We start from the raw sequence: 18,660 nt of genomic DNA on the forward strand, positions 1-18,660 counted from the left end.
GTACTTTCACTTACTGAGCAGTCCTTGTAGACATGAACTCAGATCTAAATCGCTATACGAGATACGACGAGAGGTACGCGCCTCTCTCTCTCTCTCTCTAAATGTTGCGAGTACTCACGGGTTGATTTTCAGACCTTAGAGGACCGCTGTGTTATCTCGTTCTAAAAGTTATTTGCATAACCTTAAAGTATGAACGCAATAAAGGTTATCAGATCAATTTATATTCACCATCCACAAAACTGAAACATAGGGAAAATGAAACAAAATCGAAGGATATTGAAACGCATTCGATAAATGTAAAGTTAAAATTAATTTAATAACTAAAAGTTAAACATATCAAAGAGTAATAAACATATAAGTGACAAATGAAATTAATCACTCAAGGGAATTGTATATCAATGGCACTCAAATTAAACAAATTACCTCAAAATTCAAAGAATCAGGCAATCGCCCTTTCTAAATCCCACAAACACATCACTACACAACCCTCAAAAGTTGAGCCAAGAAGCTGTTCGTTTCGTCCTGCATTCGGGTTTTGTTGGGAAAAAGAGACAAGTTATACAATTACCACGAATGCAGAACTGACTTACGAGGTTTTCATGAACATAAAATTTTTTACAATAATTATAAAGTTCGTTGTCAAAAATAAATTCCAAATATAATAGTGTGCAATTTCAACATATTTATTAAATGTAGTGAATTAATTGGTGGTGTGTATCAATAGAATTTTGGGCGATATCACACTCATACAGTGTACTACGCACATACGCATACACACCCCTAGAGGGGCACGCAAAGGAGTGTTCAGAGGGCGAACTACTACCCTTCCTTTCCCCTCCCGATCTTTTGACCTCTCCTAACGGCTTCTCTGGCGAGAGGCACAAACAAGACCCAATGACACCTTCAACTCTTACCATACGTGATATGCGCAATACATTCACCAAGAGCAATTTCATATATATATATATATATATATATATATATATATATATATAATATATATATAAGGACAAATGAATTATCATAACTAAAAGAGTAATTATACTTCGTTACTAAAAGGTCTACTGACGTTTATGCAAAAGACTTCGTCTTTGTGTAAAACCATCTTTTCGGTGCTAAGCGCACCACAGATACTACATACTAGAACATAGCAAAATCAAATAAAATAATGTTAAGTGTCATTCTCGAATAGATGTGGTTCTTTCACCCTTATTATATCATGCAATATAGACGTACATATCTTTACCAAATATGTGGGCATGCGAATGCATTTGGTTTTCACATGAATACAAATACAGTAACATAGTTCTTGTCTGTCGATTACCTGACAGACGGCATTACGCAGTGAAAATCAATCAATAATTTCTTATGAGACAGACATTAATAAACTACTAATAAATAAAAACAAATAGCATGGAAACAAGTGAATACACAAAAACATTAGAAAATAAAATCGTTGTGAGAGGAATTCCTCACATGTATCAACCCAGTTTATTATGTGCTCAAGTTCCAAAGAAATTAATGTATTTTTCGTTGCCATGTGGAAAGTGCAGCCTTTAGACGTGAACTGGCAATAATAGCCATAATCACCTGTATGTAGTAACTATGTTAATTTAAAGTTTGTGTTAAAACCGGTTAACAATAGGCAGCCTATAATTTACTTGTCGAAAATGTAATTTTGGAAATTACGACGGGTCTACCCAACGCTTACGAAAAGTCCGCATCGAATCCCATAGCGGTGCCAGTTATCGCAATGGCTGTATTTTTAAATCAAAAGAATTTTCGTCGATAAGAAACCATTCAAACTCGTGTCAAACTGACATTATGCACAACAATTTCAAAATACTCGGTCAAACTTCCTTTAAAACCTTTACATCAAGAAACTGTCGCTTCCCTTAAAGAAGCAAACTACTTTCACACCATTACGTATTGCCTGTCTATTACTCACATCTTAAACAGCCCCTCACCATCCATCCCTTTTTTCTCTCTCTCTCTCTAAATAGTCGTTGACTATTCTGGCCTCTGTTTAGTTAACAGCCAACCCCCTTTAACAGGAAGTACAAAAGAACCCCTCCTATTGTTTTATTTTTTTGCACTTTTATGTTATTTCACTGTATTATGTATATTCTAATTTACTTATAGTTTAAATTCGCTTTGTAGTCTTTATTGTTTTTTCTTCGTTAGCGACTGTTATATTACTACTTAATAGGTTTCTTATAATTATTAGCTTATTTTAGCGTACTCTAATTATTGTAAAAGCTAATTCTATTAGTCGCCCTAAAGATAGGAAAGGATTCCCAAAAGGTTTGTGTAAATAAAGAGAAGAAAGGATTTCTGATCTCGCTGCTCTGTTTCCATGTACTATATTAATTATAAATGGAGTTACTGGGTCTTGCAACAGAATTTAGGAACTTGATTTGAGCAATATTTGGTTACATTAATGGCCGAGATATCAACATAGAAAGTTGAATGCCATTATAGGTCCTACCAATTGACCTCTGGGCTAAATTCTATATTCTGTTCAACAGGGTAAAAGTAAATTTCACACAACATAGTAGAAAGAGGTTGTTAGAGTGGTTGAACAGCAAAAAGAAAAGAGGGCCAGTAAATCAAGGAAATGATGTTTTGCACCATGTGACATACATTAAGGGCATTGCAGGAGTATTCTGTTGACCGGCAGGTAGATGACTTCTGTGTTTGGACCATGAAGCCCAATTTGGAGGAAAAAAAGAAAAGAAAAACAATAACAGCAGCCAAGATGGCTGTTCCATAAATATTGCTTTGTTTATGCAAATTCACCAAGGATATGTCAATACAACCAGTCTTCAATCATATTTTATATCTTATACATAACTATTTCTTACGTAAAGGTAACTACTGATACAGCTTAAGTTACAACTTGACATGAAAATGCATAACCTCTGAGGGACACTTGCTTAAATTTCACATTTAATAAATTAACTCTTCAACAAAATTAGGTCATTAGTATAGAAAAAAAAATATATAATCATTGTTGCTGCTTATATAACATTACGATAAAATACACAGGATCAAAAAACCCCCCATGAATAACATTTTCACCAGGATTCTAACAAAGCTGTAAGAATCACTTTTTCTTAAATATGGTGAAACTGGATAAAGAACACTTCAGAAAAGTTGTTAGCATGCTGACTTACAGTTATTCATTATGAAACAGAAGCTTAGTACTCGCCAAAAGAACATACACTTAACATGCATTTCATGGGTCCAGAATTTGGGAGGGTAAATTTCAAAATAGAAACTGCACATTCCTGCTCCAGTGTCTTTTCCATCTAATTCTACATTTGTTATAAATCTACTTTCCTTACTGATGAGAAACAGAATTTCCCAGCCTTATACTGTTTAGTGATATGATGATAAATGACAAGAATTTCACGATAGCATAAAATATAAACTCCCTAGGGTAAAATCGACAGCAAACTGATTTGCTACAAAAATGCTTAGCAAAAATCTCTTTCAGATATCATTTCCTTCTGTAATGACCACTGACTGTATGACCTTGACGATAGTACGGTTCGACCCAAGTGTCGCCCCACCCTCCAGTGACCCTTCACTTCATGACCTTGTCGGTAATGTTCCCTCACTTGCACATACCCTGAGGGAGCAGATGGCTTTGGAGGGGCAACAGGGGCCTTTGGTGCAGGAGGAGAAAAAACTACAGGAGGAGGGGAAGGAGAAGAACATACTTTTGGAGAAGGATAGAATGCTGGTTGAGGAGAAGATGAAAATAGAGCTGGTGTGGGAGGTTGTTTGAATGATGTTTGTGTCTTTTCTTGACATTGTTTGTGTGATGTTTGTGCCTTTTCTTCCCTTTTCTTTTCGAGAGCAATTTTCATGTCCTGACATCCATACGCAGATTAGCAGTTCTGCTAATCCTTCCTGACTTTTAAGCAGCGTCTCTGTTTTTGTACTGACTTTCACATCTTCCGAGTGTTTCTGATTTTTACATCTGACACTTCAGCTTCCTTCACTTCCGTTCTGCTAAGGGAACGATCTGTAAAATAATGAATTTAGGCAAATAAATTCTTCAGATATGGGAATGAAACTTTCCCATTAAACTTAATTGTTACTTGTGCTAATACTAGATTTCATGATATGTATTTTTAACACAATCAAAATCCTACAGAAAAAAACACCACTCGTATAATGTTTTGGACCGAGTAATCTGCAAAGATGTTACTTAAATTGTAATGTGAGTATGTACCGTCATTTTATGTTATGAAGACATGTTTTTAACATATGAAGACAAATAAAAACATCAATACATACCAAAATTAGTATTATAATGGCTCTAAGTGTGTGGTACCCAGTTTTGTTAGCACCGATTGAAATGTAATACATACATGTAAACTGTAAAGCTGCAGTCAAACACAAACTTTAAGAAAGTAAGAAAACGAGAATTGTGTACATACCTTGGTCAGAGAAGCCAGAAAGGATCTGAAGTGAATAAATGAATGAACGACTATACTCTGCTTTTTTCCATCTGTCCACTGCCTGTGGTGGTTGCATATGGTAACACTGCGTCCCGGGCTTTAGATAGTTACGCTATGTGTAAGTTTTAGGTAAATAAAAGGATATCTGGGTGTACATTTGCAACTGAAAAGTGTTTTAATAATTTACTGTATGCGAATTACACCGTTAATATTCGAAATAGGATATTATTATAATCGTTGAATGTAAGCTGAATGTAACTGTCTAAAGCCCGGGACGCAGTGTTACCATACAAAAACACCACAGGCGGATGGACAGATGGAAAAAACAGAGTATAGTAACAAACAAGGTGGAAAAGACAGAAACATGATAGAAAGGGAATATTAATGTATATTAGAAGTGGAAGAGAATGGGATAAATACCGAGGCTATGAATTGCAATCCTTTAAAGGTGATTTCTATCTTATCTCAAATTTCTCAGTCAGCACTATCGGCTATTAATTCTCTCTGCAATTTTATGTTCAGTCTTCATATTGCTCATTAGATGATGGTGAAGTACTGTCATGTTTTGGTACTATACTCGGTTTTTTTCCATCTGTCCAACCGCCTGTGGTGTTTGCGTATGGTAACATTGTGTCCCGGGATTTAGATAGTTACATTCAGCTTACATTCAACAATAATACTAATATCCTATTTTGAATATTAACGGTGTAATTCGCATACAATAAATTATTAAAACACTTTTCAATTGCAAATATACACCCAGATATCCTTTTATTTACCTAAAACTTACACATAGCGTAACTATCTAAAGCCCGGGACGCAGTGTTATCATACAAAAACACCACAGGCGGATGGACAGATGGAAAAAAACAGAGTATAGTTACCTACATGTAGCTGGACAGGCTACAACTTTCACTTCCCACCACTCTGGGTAAACAATGGAGGAGTAAACTGACGAGATCACAGGCAATAGCTAAATGAGAATCTTTGTCACGGAGGCTTGACACTGCATCTTTCTTTATTACCTTTTTATCTCATAATTTTGCATGGCTTTTAATTAATATCACAATATTAGATTCTAGGTGATGAATGGCCTTAGTTGCCCCAGTGCCTGACATGTATTCCTAAAATCTATAAATCAATCAAGCAACCCTCCTCCTTCTCATCTCATAAGAAAACCTCTACATGGAGGACAGCCTCCTATCATCATTCTAGCCAAACTTTGATAACACAGTGATGGCATCCCAGTAGGGGAATAGTGCCATCAGTGTACCTCATGTGGTGCACTGTAAACAATATTTAAGGGTCTCAGCTGGGTATCTTCAGTCCCTAGTTGTAATATCTTTTATCCTTTATTTTGAACCATCGTTCATATTCTATTTCTTCCATCTTACTTTCCACACTCTCCTAACAATTGTTTCATATTGCAACTGTGAGGTTTTCCTCCGGACACACTCAAAACCTTCTTTACTCTAAATTTCCCTTTCAGTGCTGAATGACTTCATATGCCCCAGCAATTGGTCCTTGGCCAAAACTTGCTGTAGAGTGATGTCATGGTTCAAAAATCTATGATGTGCTTATAGCCGGCTACGTCAGTTAGCTCCATCCTCGAGTTACAATTTGTGTGTGAAACAAATTTTTACTTCTTGCATGGTGCTTTTATGGGGAAACTTTTGAAAGCACTTGTCGATCTTGGCTCTCCTTCCCCTCTTTCATTGATTTAATGCTCTTGAAAGGCTATTACTATTACCACCAAACAGTTCTGAAATCTTACTAGTTAAATCAGCAATCGCTTTCTAGAAAACAGAATATAGAATTTAGGCCAACGGCCAAGAGCAGGGACCTACGAAGTCATTCAACGCTGAAAGGGAAATTGAGATTAAAAATGTTTGAAAGGTGTATCAGGAGGAAAACCTTGCAGCTGCACAATGAAACACTGATAGGAAGAGGGTGGAAAGTGAAACGGAAGAAAGCATATGAATGGAGGTACAGTAAAAGGAGTGAAATGGGTTGTGGCTTGGGGCCAGAGGGACATAACAAAGAACCATAAGTACAGCAACATTTAAAGTGCACCGCAGGAGTTGCGTGCTGCCTGCACTAACCTTTCCCCTCCAAAGCAAGTCAATGTTAACTGAGGCTGTAGAGTAAAAGTCTACCTGTTACCTTTCTTAGTTTTGTTGTCTTGCTCCTATAGTAAGATTATTTTTGTGCCCGTCAATGAAGGGAGGGGGGAGGGGGTAAAACCGTTGAAATTTGACGAAGTTCCATGATTACTCTCATGCTCTGTGAATTGCCAGTTGTTCCTGAAACCTACAGGAAACCTTGGTGGACCAGTGCCAGCCATCAATAAATGATTATGAGGGCTAAAGTCCAGTAGAATAATTGATAACAGGTCCCAATACTAATCATTCTGTTGAATTATCATGGATAATCTGTCTTACCTTCCAGCTTCAGTTGCTGACTTGTTTGGAGCTGCTTGTTGTAAGTTGTTTCCACCTTCAATGTTTGTGCCCCCTGTCATGACAAAATACAACTAATCATGAAAAAGTCATGCACATTTGGCCTCTAAACTGTCAGTAATTTGAACTTACTGTACGTATAAAATGCTCCTTAAGTTGAAAATAATAAAATGTAAATAATTATCTGTTAGAATGGTTTCAGGCACTAAGATAAAAATGACAAATACAAAACAACTTTTGGATTTACTTTTACAAAATTTGCAGAGAACTATTTCTATTCTAGCTTACACTATACTAGACCAGCACAATCAAACAGTGCTAAGAAAATACATGATGGAAGCAAATTACTCGCAGCTGAGGAAGCAATTACACATGTACATTGCAAACTGATAAAGTTATAAATTACCTTTTCATCTGCCTTTTTTGGCGTTGCCTCCATGGGCTTTACTTCAGCCTTTGGGACTATTTTTTCTGCTTTATTCACTTCAACTCTGCTATGGATTATGTCTATGGGATAAAATGAAATTAGAAAATAATTTCGTCAAATATAGTACACTTAACTTACTTGTGCTAGTACGTACAAGATTCTACGCTTTGTATTTTTAACATAATTAACAATTTATGGAAACAATCTACTTGTATAATATTTAAAACTAAGTAATTTGCAACATGACACTTAAATTCTAATGTGAATATGAACTGTCATTTTATGTTACGAAAATAACTAAAAGCATCAATATGTACCTAATTTAGTAGTATAATGGCTACTAGTGAATGGTACCCAGTTATGTTAGCACTGATTGAAATGTAATATGTAGTACATAAATTGTAAAGGTACAAGTCCTTCATTGGCCGAGTGGATTTCACGCTCGACTACCAATCCGGTGGTCCGAAGTTCGATTCCCGGCTCGGCCAACGTGGAACCAGAGGAATTTATTTCTGGTGATAGAAATTCATTCCTCGATATAATGTGGTTCGGATCCCACAATAATCTGCAGGTCCCGTTGCTAGGTAATCAATTAGTTCCTAGATACGTAAAAATATCTAATCCTTCGGGCCAGCCCTAGGAGAGCTGTTAATCAGCTCAGTGGTCTGGTAGAACTAATATTTACTTAACTTTTAAAGGTACAGTCAATACATAATAATTTAAGAGGCTACAAATAAAATTGAAAGCAAAAAGGTTTTAAATCTGTAACAGGAGGACACCTTGCAGTCCTTGCAGTTACACATGAAAAAATTGTCAGGAGAGGGTGGAAATGAAGATGAAAGAAAGAGAATAGTAACAGAGATTCAGTAAAAGGAACAAAAGGAGTTCAAGCTAGATACTGAAGGTATCATCTAGATACCAAAAGTGTCCTGCAAAGAACTGTAAGGGAGGTACAAACGGCACTAATCCCCCCCCCCCCCCCATATACAGAGTAAGGAGTCATTTTAGTCCTTGAGTATTTCTCACCCAGATGGAGGGTATACCAACCTCCCACCACAATCGGCAGCCCCTGTCAAGAAGTTTTAACATAAAACCCAGAACAAGATGAGCTTGTCCACTTTTTTTTATCCCCCAAAAAAGAAGAGCTTGCTCACTTTTTTACCCCAAATAGTATGAGCTTCAGATTTTTTTACCCAAAAAGAGAAGAGCTTGTCCATTTTTACCAGAAAAAGAAGAGCGTGTGCACTTTTATTCCCAGAAAAAGAAGCGCTTTCCCATTTTTTTACCCAGAAAAAGAAGAGCTTTCCCACTTTTTTTACCCAGAAAAAGAAGAGCTTTCCCAATTTTTTACCCAGAAAAAGAAGAGCTACCTCACTATATGCAAGGTCCTTGAGTGAGGTAACTGATAATAATTGCAACATAAATAAACTAAAGTTGTTTTTAAAGTAAACTAACTCTTATTATTTTTACCCTATTTCTTTATTTGCTTTGCATTTTTACTACAGATTATTGTATATACTATATATATATATATATATATACATATATATATATATATATATATATATATATATTAAATTTTGCATGAATCTGAATTAAATTTACTATATTAGATTCTAGGCAATGAGTGGCCATAGTTGCCCCAGTGCTTGGCACTCTACATGGAGGAGAGCCTCCTCTCGTCATGCTTGCCAAACCTTGATAACACACTGACGTCACCTCCGCTGGGGAGTAGTGCCAACAGTGTACCTCATGAGCTGCACTGTACACAATACTTAAGGGACTCTGCAGTGTCCCTTTGGCCCCGAGTTGCCTCTTTCATCCCACTATCAGTATCTCCATTTGTAATCTCTCTCTTCCATCTTACTTTCCACTCTCTCCCAACAATTATTTCATAGTGCAACTGTGGGGCTTTCCTCTTGTCACACTTTATAAAAACCTCCTTTACTCTAAATTTCCCTTTCAGCGCTGAATGACCTCATAGATCCCAGCGATTGGCCTTTGGCCTAAATGTATGTTGTAGAGTGACATCACAGTTTAGAAGTCTATGATGTGCTTACAGCCAGGCTAGTCAAATCCTGCCCCTGATTACAATTTCTGTATGAAACAAATCTTTACTTCTTGAAATTTTATTGCATGGTGCCTTTACGGGGAAACTTTTGAAGGCTGTAGTTGATTTTGGATCTACTTCCCTTCTTTCACAGTTCTGAAAAATAGTTCACTCAAAAAACAAAAGAACTACTTAAATTTCAATATTAAGGTAAAAAGATCTTGCTAATGAGATCTGCAGTTGCTTTATAAAGAACAGAATATGGAGCTTGGGCCAAAGGTCAAGAAGTGGGACCTATGAGGTTATGCAATGCTCAAAAGGAAAACCTTGTAGTTGTGCAATGAAACAATTGTTATGGGAAGGTGGAAAGTAAGATGGAAGAAATCAAATGAATGAAAGGGGTTGCAGCTAGAGCTGAAAGGACGTTGAAAAGAACGTAAGAAATGCTTAAAGTGCACCACATGAGGTGCACTGATGGTACTAACCACCCCCCCAACCCCAAGTCAACATTAAGCGAGGCTATCTAGTAAAAGACCACCTGACGCCTTGATTAGTTTTATTGTCTTCCTCTTAAAGCAAAAGTAATTTTGGGGCCAACATGGGAAAACAAACTTGAAATTTGACCAAGCCCTGCATGGGCTGAATGCGTCTGGAGTTTCAGAGGCTTCTGATCTAGAAGTCCAGCGTGAGACAGTCAATACACACACCAATCCCACGCTTAGTCAGGGTAATGCTCATGCTCTGTGAATGACTAGTTGCTCCTGAAACCTTCAGGAAACCAAAACAATAATTATAATAGGCCCCATATCAACCATTCTGTTGTATTGACATGGATAATCCATCTTACCTTCTAGCTTCAGTGACTGACTTCTTTGGAGCTTCCTGTTGCAAGCTGTTGCTTCCTCCTTCAATTTCAGTGTCACCTGAGGTGACAAAATACAACTAATTATGAAAAATTCATGCATGTTTGGCCTCTAGACTGTCAGTAGTTGTAACTTAGGTATCAAATGCTCCTTAAATTAAAAAAGAAATGTAAATAGTATTCTGTTAGATTGGTTTTGGGCACTAAGATAATATATTGGTTTTGGGCACTTGGGCACAAAGATAAAAATGACAAATATACAATAATTTTTGGATTTACTTTTTATAATTTACAGATAACTGGTCTTTATTCCTGCCTTCATTATACTACGTACTAGACCAGTGCTAAGAAAATACACAATGAAAGCAAACAAGTACAAAAACTAAAGAAAATTCAAATATGAAAATTATTCACAGCTGAGGTAGCAACTAAAAATGGCCAGTGAAAACTGACAAGGATATAAAATTACGTTTTTGTAGGCTTTTTCTGGTGTTTTCTCCAAGGACTTTCCTTCATCGTTTGGGACTTTTTCCTTTGCACCTCCTTCATCCTTTACTACTTTACCAATAGAACGAAGTCCTGTGTCTGAATGAAATATTTCAATTTTATGCAGGCAATTGTTGTAGTCAGTTTAAATCAATCTGTGTCAGGCTTTTGAATCATATGCTTTTCCATGTGTTCATTGCAACTTTATTCTTATACTGGGCACATGCTATAGGATATTTTTGTAGGAAAAGATCTTCAAATAAATTTATAAATATTATCATATATATACATGTATAAATATCTAAATCTTCATGATAAAACTACATAGGACACACATCTATTACTGATATACATCAAATATATAGTATAGGGAAAATCTCTAAATCTTCAAGATAAAAGAACACGCAAAACTCCTATCTGCAACATATACACATCTAAATCTTCAAGGTAAATCAAAGTGAAAAACTCCAAGCTATTTGCGACAAGAAGCCTATGGTTTCAAATGGTTTTTGAGAAGAAAAAGAAGTTTCCTCTGTAAAATCACTCTTACCTGCAGACGTCAATGACCAACTTCTCTGAAGCTGGTTACTGTAAGGAGTCTGTTCCTTAGGTTCCTTCTTCAGCTCCTGCAGTTTCAGAGTCACCTGTGATGTTAAGATACAATGTACAGTACAGCTTGCTGTTAATCTTACATGCTCATTCAACATTAACCCTGTCCGTGAATATTAACAAAATAGTAGTACGATACCCCCCTGTAGTGAATTAGTGCAGTCAGTGCACGTTCGGCCCTTAGCTGCAGCCCCTTTCATTTCTTTTACTGTACCTCAATTCATATTCTTTCTTTCATCTTCCTTTCCACTCACTTATAATAACTGTTTCAAAGTGCAACTGCTTTGAGGTTTTCCTCCTGTTATACATTTTTAACCTTTTATTCTTAATTTTCCTTTCAGTGTTGAATGACCTCAGATATTCTCCAGTGCTGGGCCTTTGGCGTAAATTTTATACATATTGTAATGTAAAATAGTCCTTCAAACCAATTTTTTATATAAAAAAAACCTAAATTTTTCCTTTAATGTCAGCCCCATAAACTCAAAAACAGTAAACTTGATGTAGACTTCAGTATGCTTAATATGAAAGTGAAAAAAAAATTAGTATTGAGATCTGGTACTATTATTTATGTAAAAAAATACAAATATAATTCTGGTGATATTAAGCATTTTTTTGATAAATTGTTCTTACTGTTGCACTACATTATATTAACAAAACAGCATATGAAACAAAATAATTATACAGTATACATAAACACTGTATGACAAAAATTCACAAACTTGCAAGGTAATGAAATATATTCCCTACTTATAACAAAAGTATAAGATGACATACACTACCTTTTTATCAGTGTTTCTTTTCTCTGGTGTTTCTTTCAATAACATTATTTTGGATTTTGGTACTTTTTCCTTTGTACTTCCTTTATCCTTTAGCATTCCAAGAGGGGAATAGGCAAAGCCTGAAAAAAAGAAAATTGTAATTATAACTATTTCCTTTTCAAAGTTTCTGTGGGCAAGTGCATGGATTAATTTATGTCTTCTGCTCTGTTCTACCACACTGCTGGTTGCTTGATTAATGAAGCTAAGCTACTCTAGATTTGCTTAGATGCTGCTGGTATTCCCGTCATTGAAATTAACCTATATTGAATTGTAGTGATGTTAACCAACAATAGGTTCAGTCAGTAAGGGGTACCCTGCTTTTTTAAGAGTGGAATCAAGCAAAGTTAGGTTTCCTTGGACGCAACTGGTTATTTGAACAGTACAGTCCTCAAATGTTGGGTTCTGTTGAATGCCCCTGGTCTCTAGAAGAGTGAAATCAAGCAATGCTGTGTTCAGTGGTTCCAGTGGATGTCGCTGGTTTTTTAAACAGTGGCATTAACTCAGTTTAGTTCACTATTGCTGGTCCTTTGATCAATGAAGCTGTGTTACCCTAGGTTTCATTGCATAAGTTACAAACCTGATGAATCCTGCGTGAGTGGAAATGGGTTAAGATGTGGCACAAGAAAGCAGTGGGATGTTTAAGCCATAGGTTTTGATCCTGTCCTCTTATTGTGTTTATGTCTTCCATCTTTTCTTCTAGACAGAGATGATAAAGACCCTAGGTTGAGCAAAGGTTAACACCATGAAAAAAAAGTCCTGGGACTTGTTTGTGAAACAAGTGATGGGCCACAGTGAAGCCCGAAGGCTAACACAGCACTCATTCATAATATGTACTGAAACTGTATTAAGAGATCTGCAAATCAGCAAGACCAATATCAACAATAAAACCAGTAACAAACACCATAATTAAAGAAAACAAACTGCAATAGAGTCAGTAGCAATATAATAATAATACATAATCAAACTGAAATTGTGTCCAACTTACTAGCATCTATAACTTGCTTGCCATAATGACACAACACCTTTGCTGTCTCCCATTCTTCCAACACGCTGCAGAGAACGTTCAGGACTTTCTGTAAGACAATGAAGTACAAGAATGCAGTGAATATGACACAGATGACACTGAATCTGATGAATATGGCTATGCAACATGTGAAAGAAAATCCAGTGAATATATGACACTATAGGAAAGCACATCTGGTGAATATGAAAGTAAGTGAAAGCAAATCTGGTGAATACAAAAATATGTGAAACCAAATCTGGCGAATCTAACACTATCTGTGAGAGTGAATCTGGTGAATATGACACAATATGAAAGCAAATCTGGTGAATAGCCTTAGTGGCGTGATCGGTTTGGTCTGGGCCTGCCACCTCGGTGGCCACGAGTTCAATTCTCGGGCATCCCATTGAGGTGTTGGAGATGTATATTTCTGGTGATAGAAGTTCACTCTCGACATGGTTCAGAAGTCACGTAAAGCCGTTGGTCCTTTGCTGAATAAACACTGGTTCCATGCAACATAAAAACATACAAACAAAGAAACAAACAAATCTGGTGAATATGACTAGTATGTGAAAATGAACCCAGTGAATATGAAAATATGTGAAAGCAAACCTGGTGAATATGAGAGTATGTACTATAGTGACTCTGTTGAATATGACAGTATATGAAAGTGAATTTGTTGACTTACAACAGTATGAGAAAGTGAATCATATGAATAAAACAATACTATGTGAAAGCAAATCTGGTAAATATGACAATATGTGAAAGCCAATGTGGTGAATATGAGTATGACAGTATGTGAAAGCAAATCTGATTTTGACATTATGTGAAAGAAAATCTGGTAAATATGACAGTATGTGAAAGTTAACCTGATGACTTATGACAGAATGTAAATGTGAACCTGGTGAATATGAAAGTATGTAAAACTTAATTTGATAACTTATGACAGTATGAGAAAATAAATCTGGTGAATATGACAATATGTGAAAGTGAATCTAATGAATATAACAGTTTGTGAAAATGAATATGGTGATTATGACATTATGTAAAAGTGAATCTAGTTGACTATGAAACTGTGCGATTGAAAGTGAATCTCAGAAATATGACAGTAACTGAAAGTGAATACTACTAATATACATACATGGAAGTGAATCTGATGAATATTACAGTAAATGACAACGAATGTTATTACAAAACATGACGGCGACCTGAATATAACAGAAACTGGAAGCAAATTTCATTATAGAACACGACAGTGAATGAAAAGGAAAGCAACGACTATGACAACTTGTGAAAGACGATGACATGAGTAATATGATACATATTACATGAAACCACGAATATGACAAAAGTTGGAAGAGATTGCATGAAAATGACAGTTTGTGAAGACAACCATTCAATAAGACAGTGCAACAACATGAATTTTATAAATGAACTTGGAATATGAATTTAGTATATATAATAGTGAATGGATGTGAGTTTTTTCTGATGTCAGGCATATACATATATATGTATATATATATTATAAATACATATAATGTGTGTTTTTAACAAGTAAAAACTTCTTATTAAGTAAATGTTATGCACCACTGGTACATACAAAACACTATCAATAATATATAAAAACAAAAAAAAACTCATGTAAATCATTAGCAATTACTACTACAAATCTTTGGCAACATAACTGTATTTACCATTCCAGTATAAAAAATAAATTGAACTTACTAACACTTAATGAAGTAATTAATACTTTTATAAAAAAAAATTAATATGTACTGGTATTTGCGGTAAAAATAAAATGAACATTTTAATAACCACAAAAATTGTACTTACAATAACTATTTACCTACTAAAGCAATGAAACTCCAATAACCCTTATTTGAGTTCTCCGGATTTGTGGACTCGCGCATTCGCGGATTTCTTTCTTGAACACTAAGTCCCCATGATTTGCAGGAAACTTGCCTATTCGCAGTATTTTTCTATGAGAAATATTCACAAATTCCTGGTTTTTTTTCAATAAATTTCATAATAAAATGCACTTTTGTGAAAAAACTATTAAAAAACCAGGTATAAGAATGTTTACTGGGTTTTTCTTGAGATTTAACTAACAAAATAGGAGGTTTTCAGCTTTTTTATATGGGTTCCAACTATTCGCGGGGGGGTTCTGGTATGCATCCCCCGCGAATACAGGGGACCACTGTGTTCATTGTTGTAACTACAGTAAACAATGGTGTCTACTGTAGCAGCAACTACATACAGTACTTTTGTAACTCACTGTAACATGGGTAACTGCCATTACCATAAGAGTAATAAAGTAAGTTGCAACAATAATTGTACTTACAGTAACAACCTCTATAGTATGAACTCTTACTGGAACAGCCTCTACAGTAAGTACTGAAACTGTAACAACCTCTACAGTACGTACATGCACTTACTGTAACAGCCTCAAAACTTAATTCACTTTATCTCACCGCATTTATTTGTTGAGGAGATAAATTTCCCGACTTCTTTTTGTACGATCCTTCGGAAGAGGATCCTTTTTCCTTCTCTGGGGTATCTCCCTTCTTCTCCATTCCTTCTTCCTCCTCTGCCTCTCCTTTTTCCTCAACCTCCTTTTCCTCTCTCCATTGGCTTGATTCATTACATTCCTGCTTACGGGTAAAATTTAAATTATTATTATATATCTATATATATATATATATCTATTAGTATCTATATGATATATATATATATATGAATAAAGTAATATATTATAATATACGTTATATATATTCCGTATAAATATATTATTATTAAATATAATATATATTATATATACTACTAGTTAGTATTATATAACTATTATTATATACGGATATATCGGTTTCATTACTATATATATATTAATATATAATATATATATTTAATTATAGTAATTATATATATATAATTGATGTGTTACCCTGCAGAGAGATAAAAAATATATATATATCATTGGGTACCCTCAAAAAATAAAGTATATGAATGTGTAGAAATTACTGCAAACAAACCTTCAAAGGTCACTCAAGAGCAGCAGGGGCAAGAGACAGGTGCTTACTTTTGCACAAGCACCCTCTCTACCCAATGAAGACCTGCGTTAAAAAGGCAATGACTACTAAGGACTTCGCATGTAAATGTATGTGTCCCTTCAAACGCCATCCAGAACTTGAGGTAAGTTCATGAGTTAGTGAAAATCTATCCAGGCCATGAGCAGAAATTGAACTCAGAACCAATGCTATGTTAGGTCAGCAGTGATGCCACTGATACACACACACACACACACACACACACACACACACACACATATATATATATATATATATATATATATATATATATATATATATATATATATATATATATATATATATATATATATAGTACATAAATTTCTGACTCACATCAAGATTGAACCCATGTCGTTCTGTTCCACATGAGATTGTGTGTTGATTATTCATGCTTCATAAAGGTCTCTCAAGATAATGAGAAATGAAAGCATGAAGAAATTCCCAAGCATGACACTGAAGGGAAAGGAGCTATAGACACCAAACCCTGCAGGAAATGCCACAGGCCCTTACCAAAGTTTGCAGAAATACAATTCGGCCGAGGTGCACTATGGTCTTCAGAAACTTGAGGAACTGGTTGCTCCAACGCTCCTTGTCGTAGGCAGTCTGCAACATGCCAGGGGAGAGCATCATAAACTCCATCTGTTCCACATGGCTGCTGAGGAGGAAGTCCTCCAGAGTGTAGTTCTGGTACTTCATACTTCCTCCTTTTTCTCCTTGTTCCATCTGAAAGATTCCAAATGAGGATTGTGATGATAATAAATTTTCATGATTAGACAATATAAAAACAATGCTATACAATCTCCCTGATTGATATATGACTAAGAATAGCAAAGTTATTAATAGTATAGCTCCAGTACTTCATACTTTCACCTTTTTTCCTTGTTCCAAATGAGGAATTGTGATTATAACAATAAATTTTCATGATTAAACAGCATAAAATCAACACTTACCCTATCTGCTGATTGATTGATATATGTATAGCTAAGAACAGCAGTAAAAACTGATAAAGGAAAGGAAAAGTACCAGTTTCAGGTCTAGTATCATGTTATGCTGCATTTACCTGTAATATTATTAGTTATAATTATGTTCATATTAGTAAATTCCCAGCATTATTCATCTTTCGATAAGACGTTAGATAGGATTCTGGTAACCTTGACCAAAACCAGACAACACTTGTCCAGTAACAAACCTTCAAAGTGAGACGTTACTGATCGTGGCAGTTGTAGTAACGGCTCCTATTACTGCGTTCAGCAAATGGTTAACTTCTACTGTTCTTTGACAATGTTCTCTGTTTCTGATCCCCGAAGTTATAGAGGAAACTTCTGTTCCTTGACAATATGGTCCATTATGATCCCCGTAGGCATAGAAAAAACTCCCGTTCTGCGTACAGCAAATGGCTAGCTCCTGTGTTTCATGACACTTTTCTCCTTTTACAACCGATATATGAGATATCCTTCAAGCTAAAATATAACACACTGTTCCTTGATATACCAATTTCTTTCTTTCTGCTGCAGCTTGTTCAAAATTTTCACCAATTCACATTATTTCACAAAAATAGGCGCCGTTACACACCTATAGAATGTTTGTTCAGATTCCACAAAAAGCACTAAATAATACTAAATAACTCTAAGAAATATAAAATCTGAAATCTAAAAGTTACGTGTGACCAATGTCTAAGTATACATTTTTACGTTACTTTAATATCAATTATGGCGAGGGAGAGAGAGAGACAGACAGACAGACAGATTTGAACGCCAGGAATCCCAAGTCCATAATGAAAGCTATTTCTCTCAGAAACTGGACAGTCGAGATGACACGAAACGTTTTGGGCATGCGAAGATGATACAATCCATCTAGAAGCTTCTAATAGTGACGTAACTTTACAGAAAAATCGTGAAATCTGCATGTGGTTTCGGCAAAGACGTATACATATGAAACGAGTCATCTCAACAAAGACACGTATTCGATCGAAACAGACTCGAGCAAAAGTCCCTATCAGACGTGATGACAGAATTCTCAAAACACAACGAAGACCTCGAGGTCTCTAATCAAACGTGTTGACAGATTACGGAAGCAAACGGAGATCTCGAGTTCCTCTTGTCTAGAGGCGATGACACAATAGGGAAACAATCTCTAGCTCGGAACGGACAAAGGTAATCTCTCTCTTTCTTTACATTCTACGTTACATATTCTTTTTAAATTATGTTATGCGAAATCTGAACATACATTTAAACAACCTATTACTCTAACCAGCTAAGGAATCTGAAAAAATGTTGCAAAATTCTATATATAACATTTTACACAGTCAAAGAGGGGATATATGCATTTTGAAAGTAGCAACATATAATATATATATATATATATATATATATATATATATATATATATATA

At 35.5% G+C, this 18,660-nt stretch overlaps 1 protein-coding gene across 1 annotated transcript in view; it reads right to left on the reverse strand.

The window, feature by feature from the left end:
* Positions 1-17,243, reverse strand: part of LOC135214812 (uncharacterized) — a 92,274-nt gene extending 75,031 nt beyond the window's left edge. The window contains exons 1-8 of the mRNA XM_064249192.1: positions 17,220-17,243; positions 16,780-16,992; positions 15,655-15,834; positions 13,169-13,256; positions 12,145-12,263; positions 11,307-11,400; positions 10,740-10,855; positions 10,256-10,331 (exon numbers count right to left, since the gene is read on the reverse strand). Of these exons, the coding sequence (XP_064105262.1) occupies positions 10,256-10,331; positions 10,740-10,855; positions 11,307-11,400; positions 12,145-12,263; positions 13,169-13,256; positions 15,655-15,834; positions 16,780-16,992 (886 nt within the window). The 5' untranslated portion in view covers positions 17,220-17,243. The remainder of the gene's footprint in view (positions 1-10,255; positions 10,332-10,739; positions 10,856-11,306; positions 11,401-12,144; positions 12,264-13,168; positions 13,257-15,654; positions 15,835-16,779; positions 16,993-17,219) is intronic.
* Between the last annotated feature and the right edge of the window lie 1,417 nt (positions 17,244-18,660).

The sequence above is a fragment of the Macrobrachium nipponense genome, chromosome 19 (genome assembly GCF_015104395.2).
Source record: "Macrobrachium nipponense isolate FS-2020 chromosome 19, ASM1510439v2, whole genome shotgun sequence".
NCBI lineage: Eukaryota > Metazoa > Arthropoda > Malacostraca > Decapoda > Palaemonidae > Macrobrachium > Macrobrachium nipponense.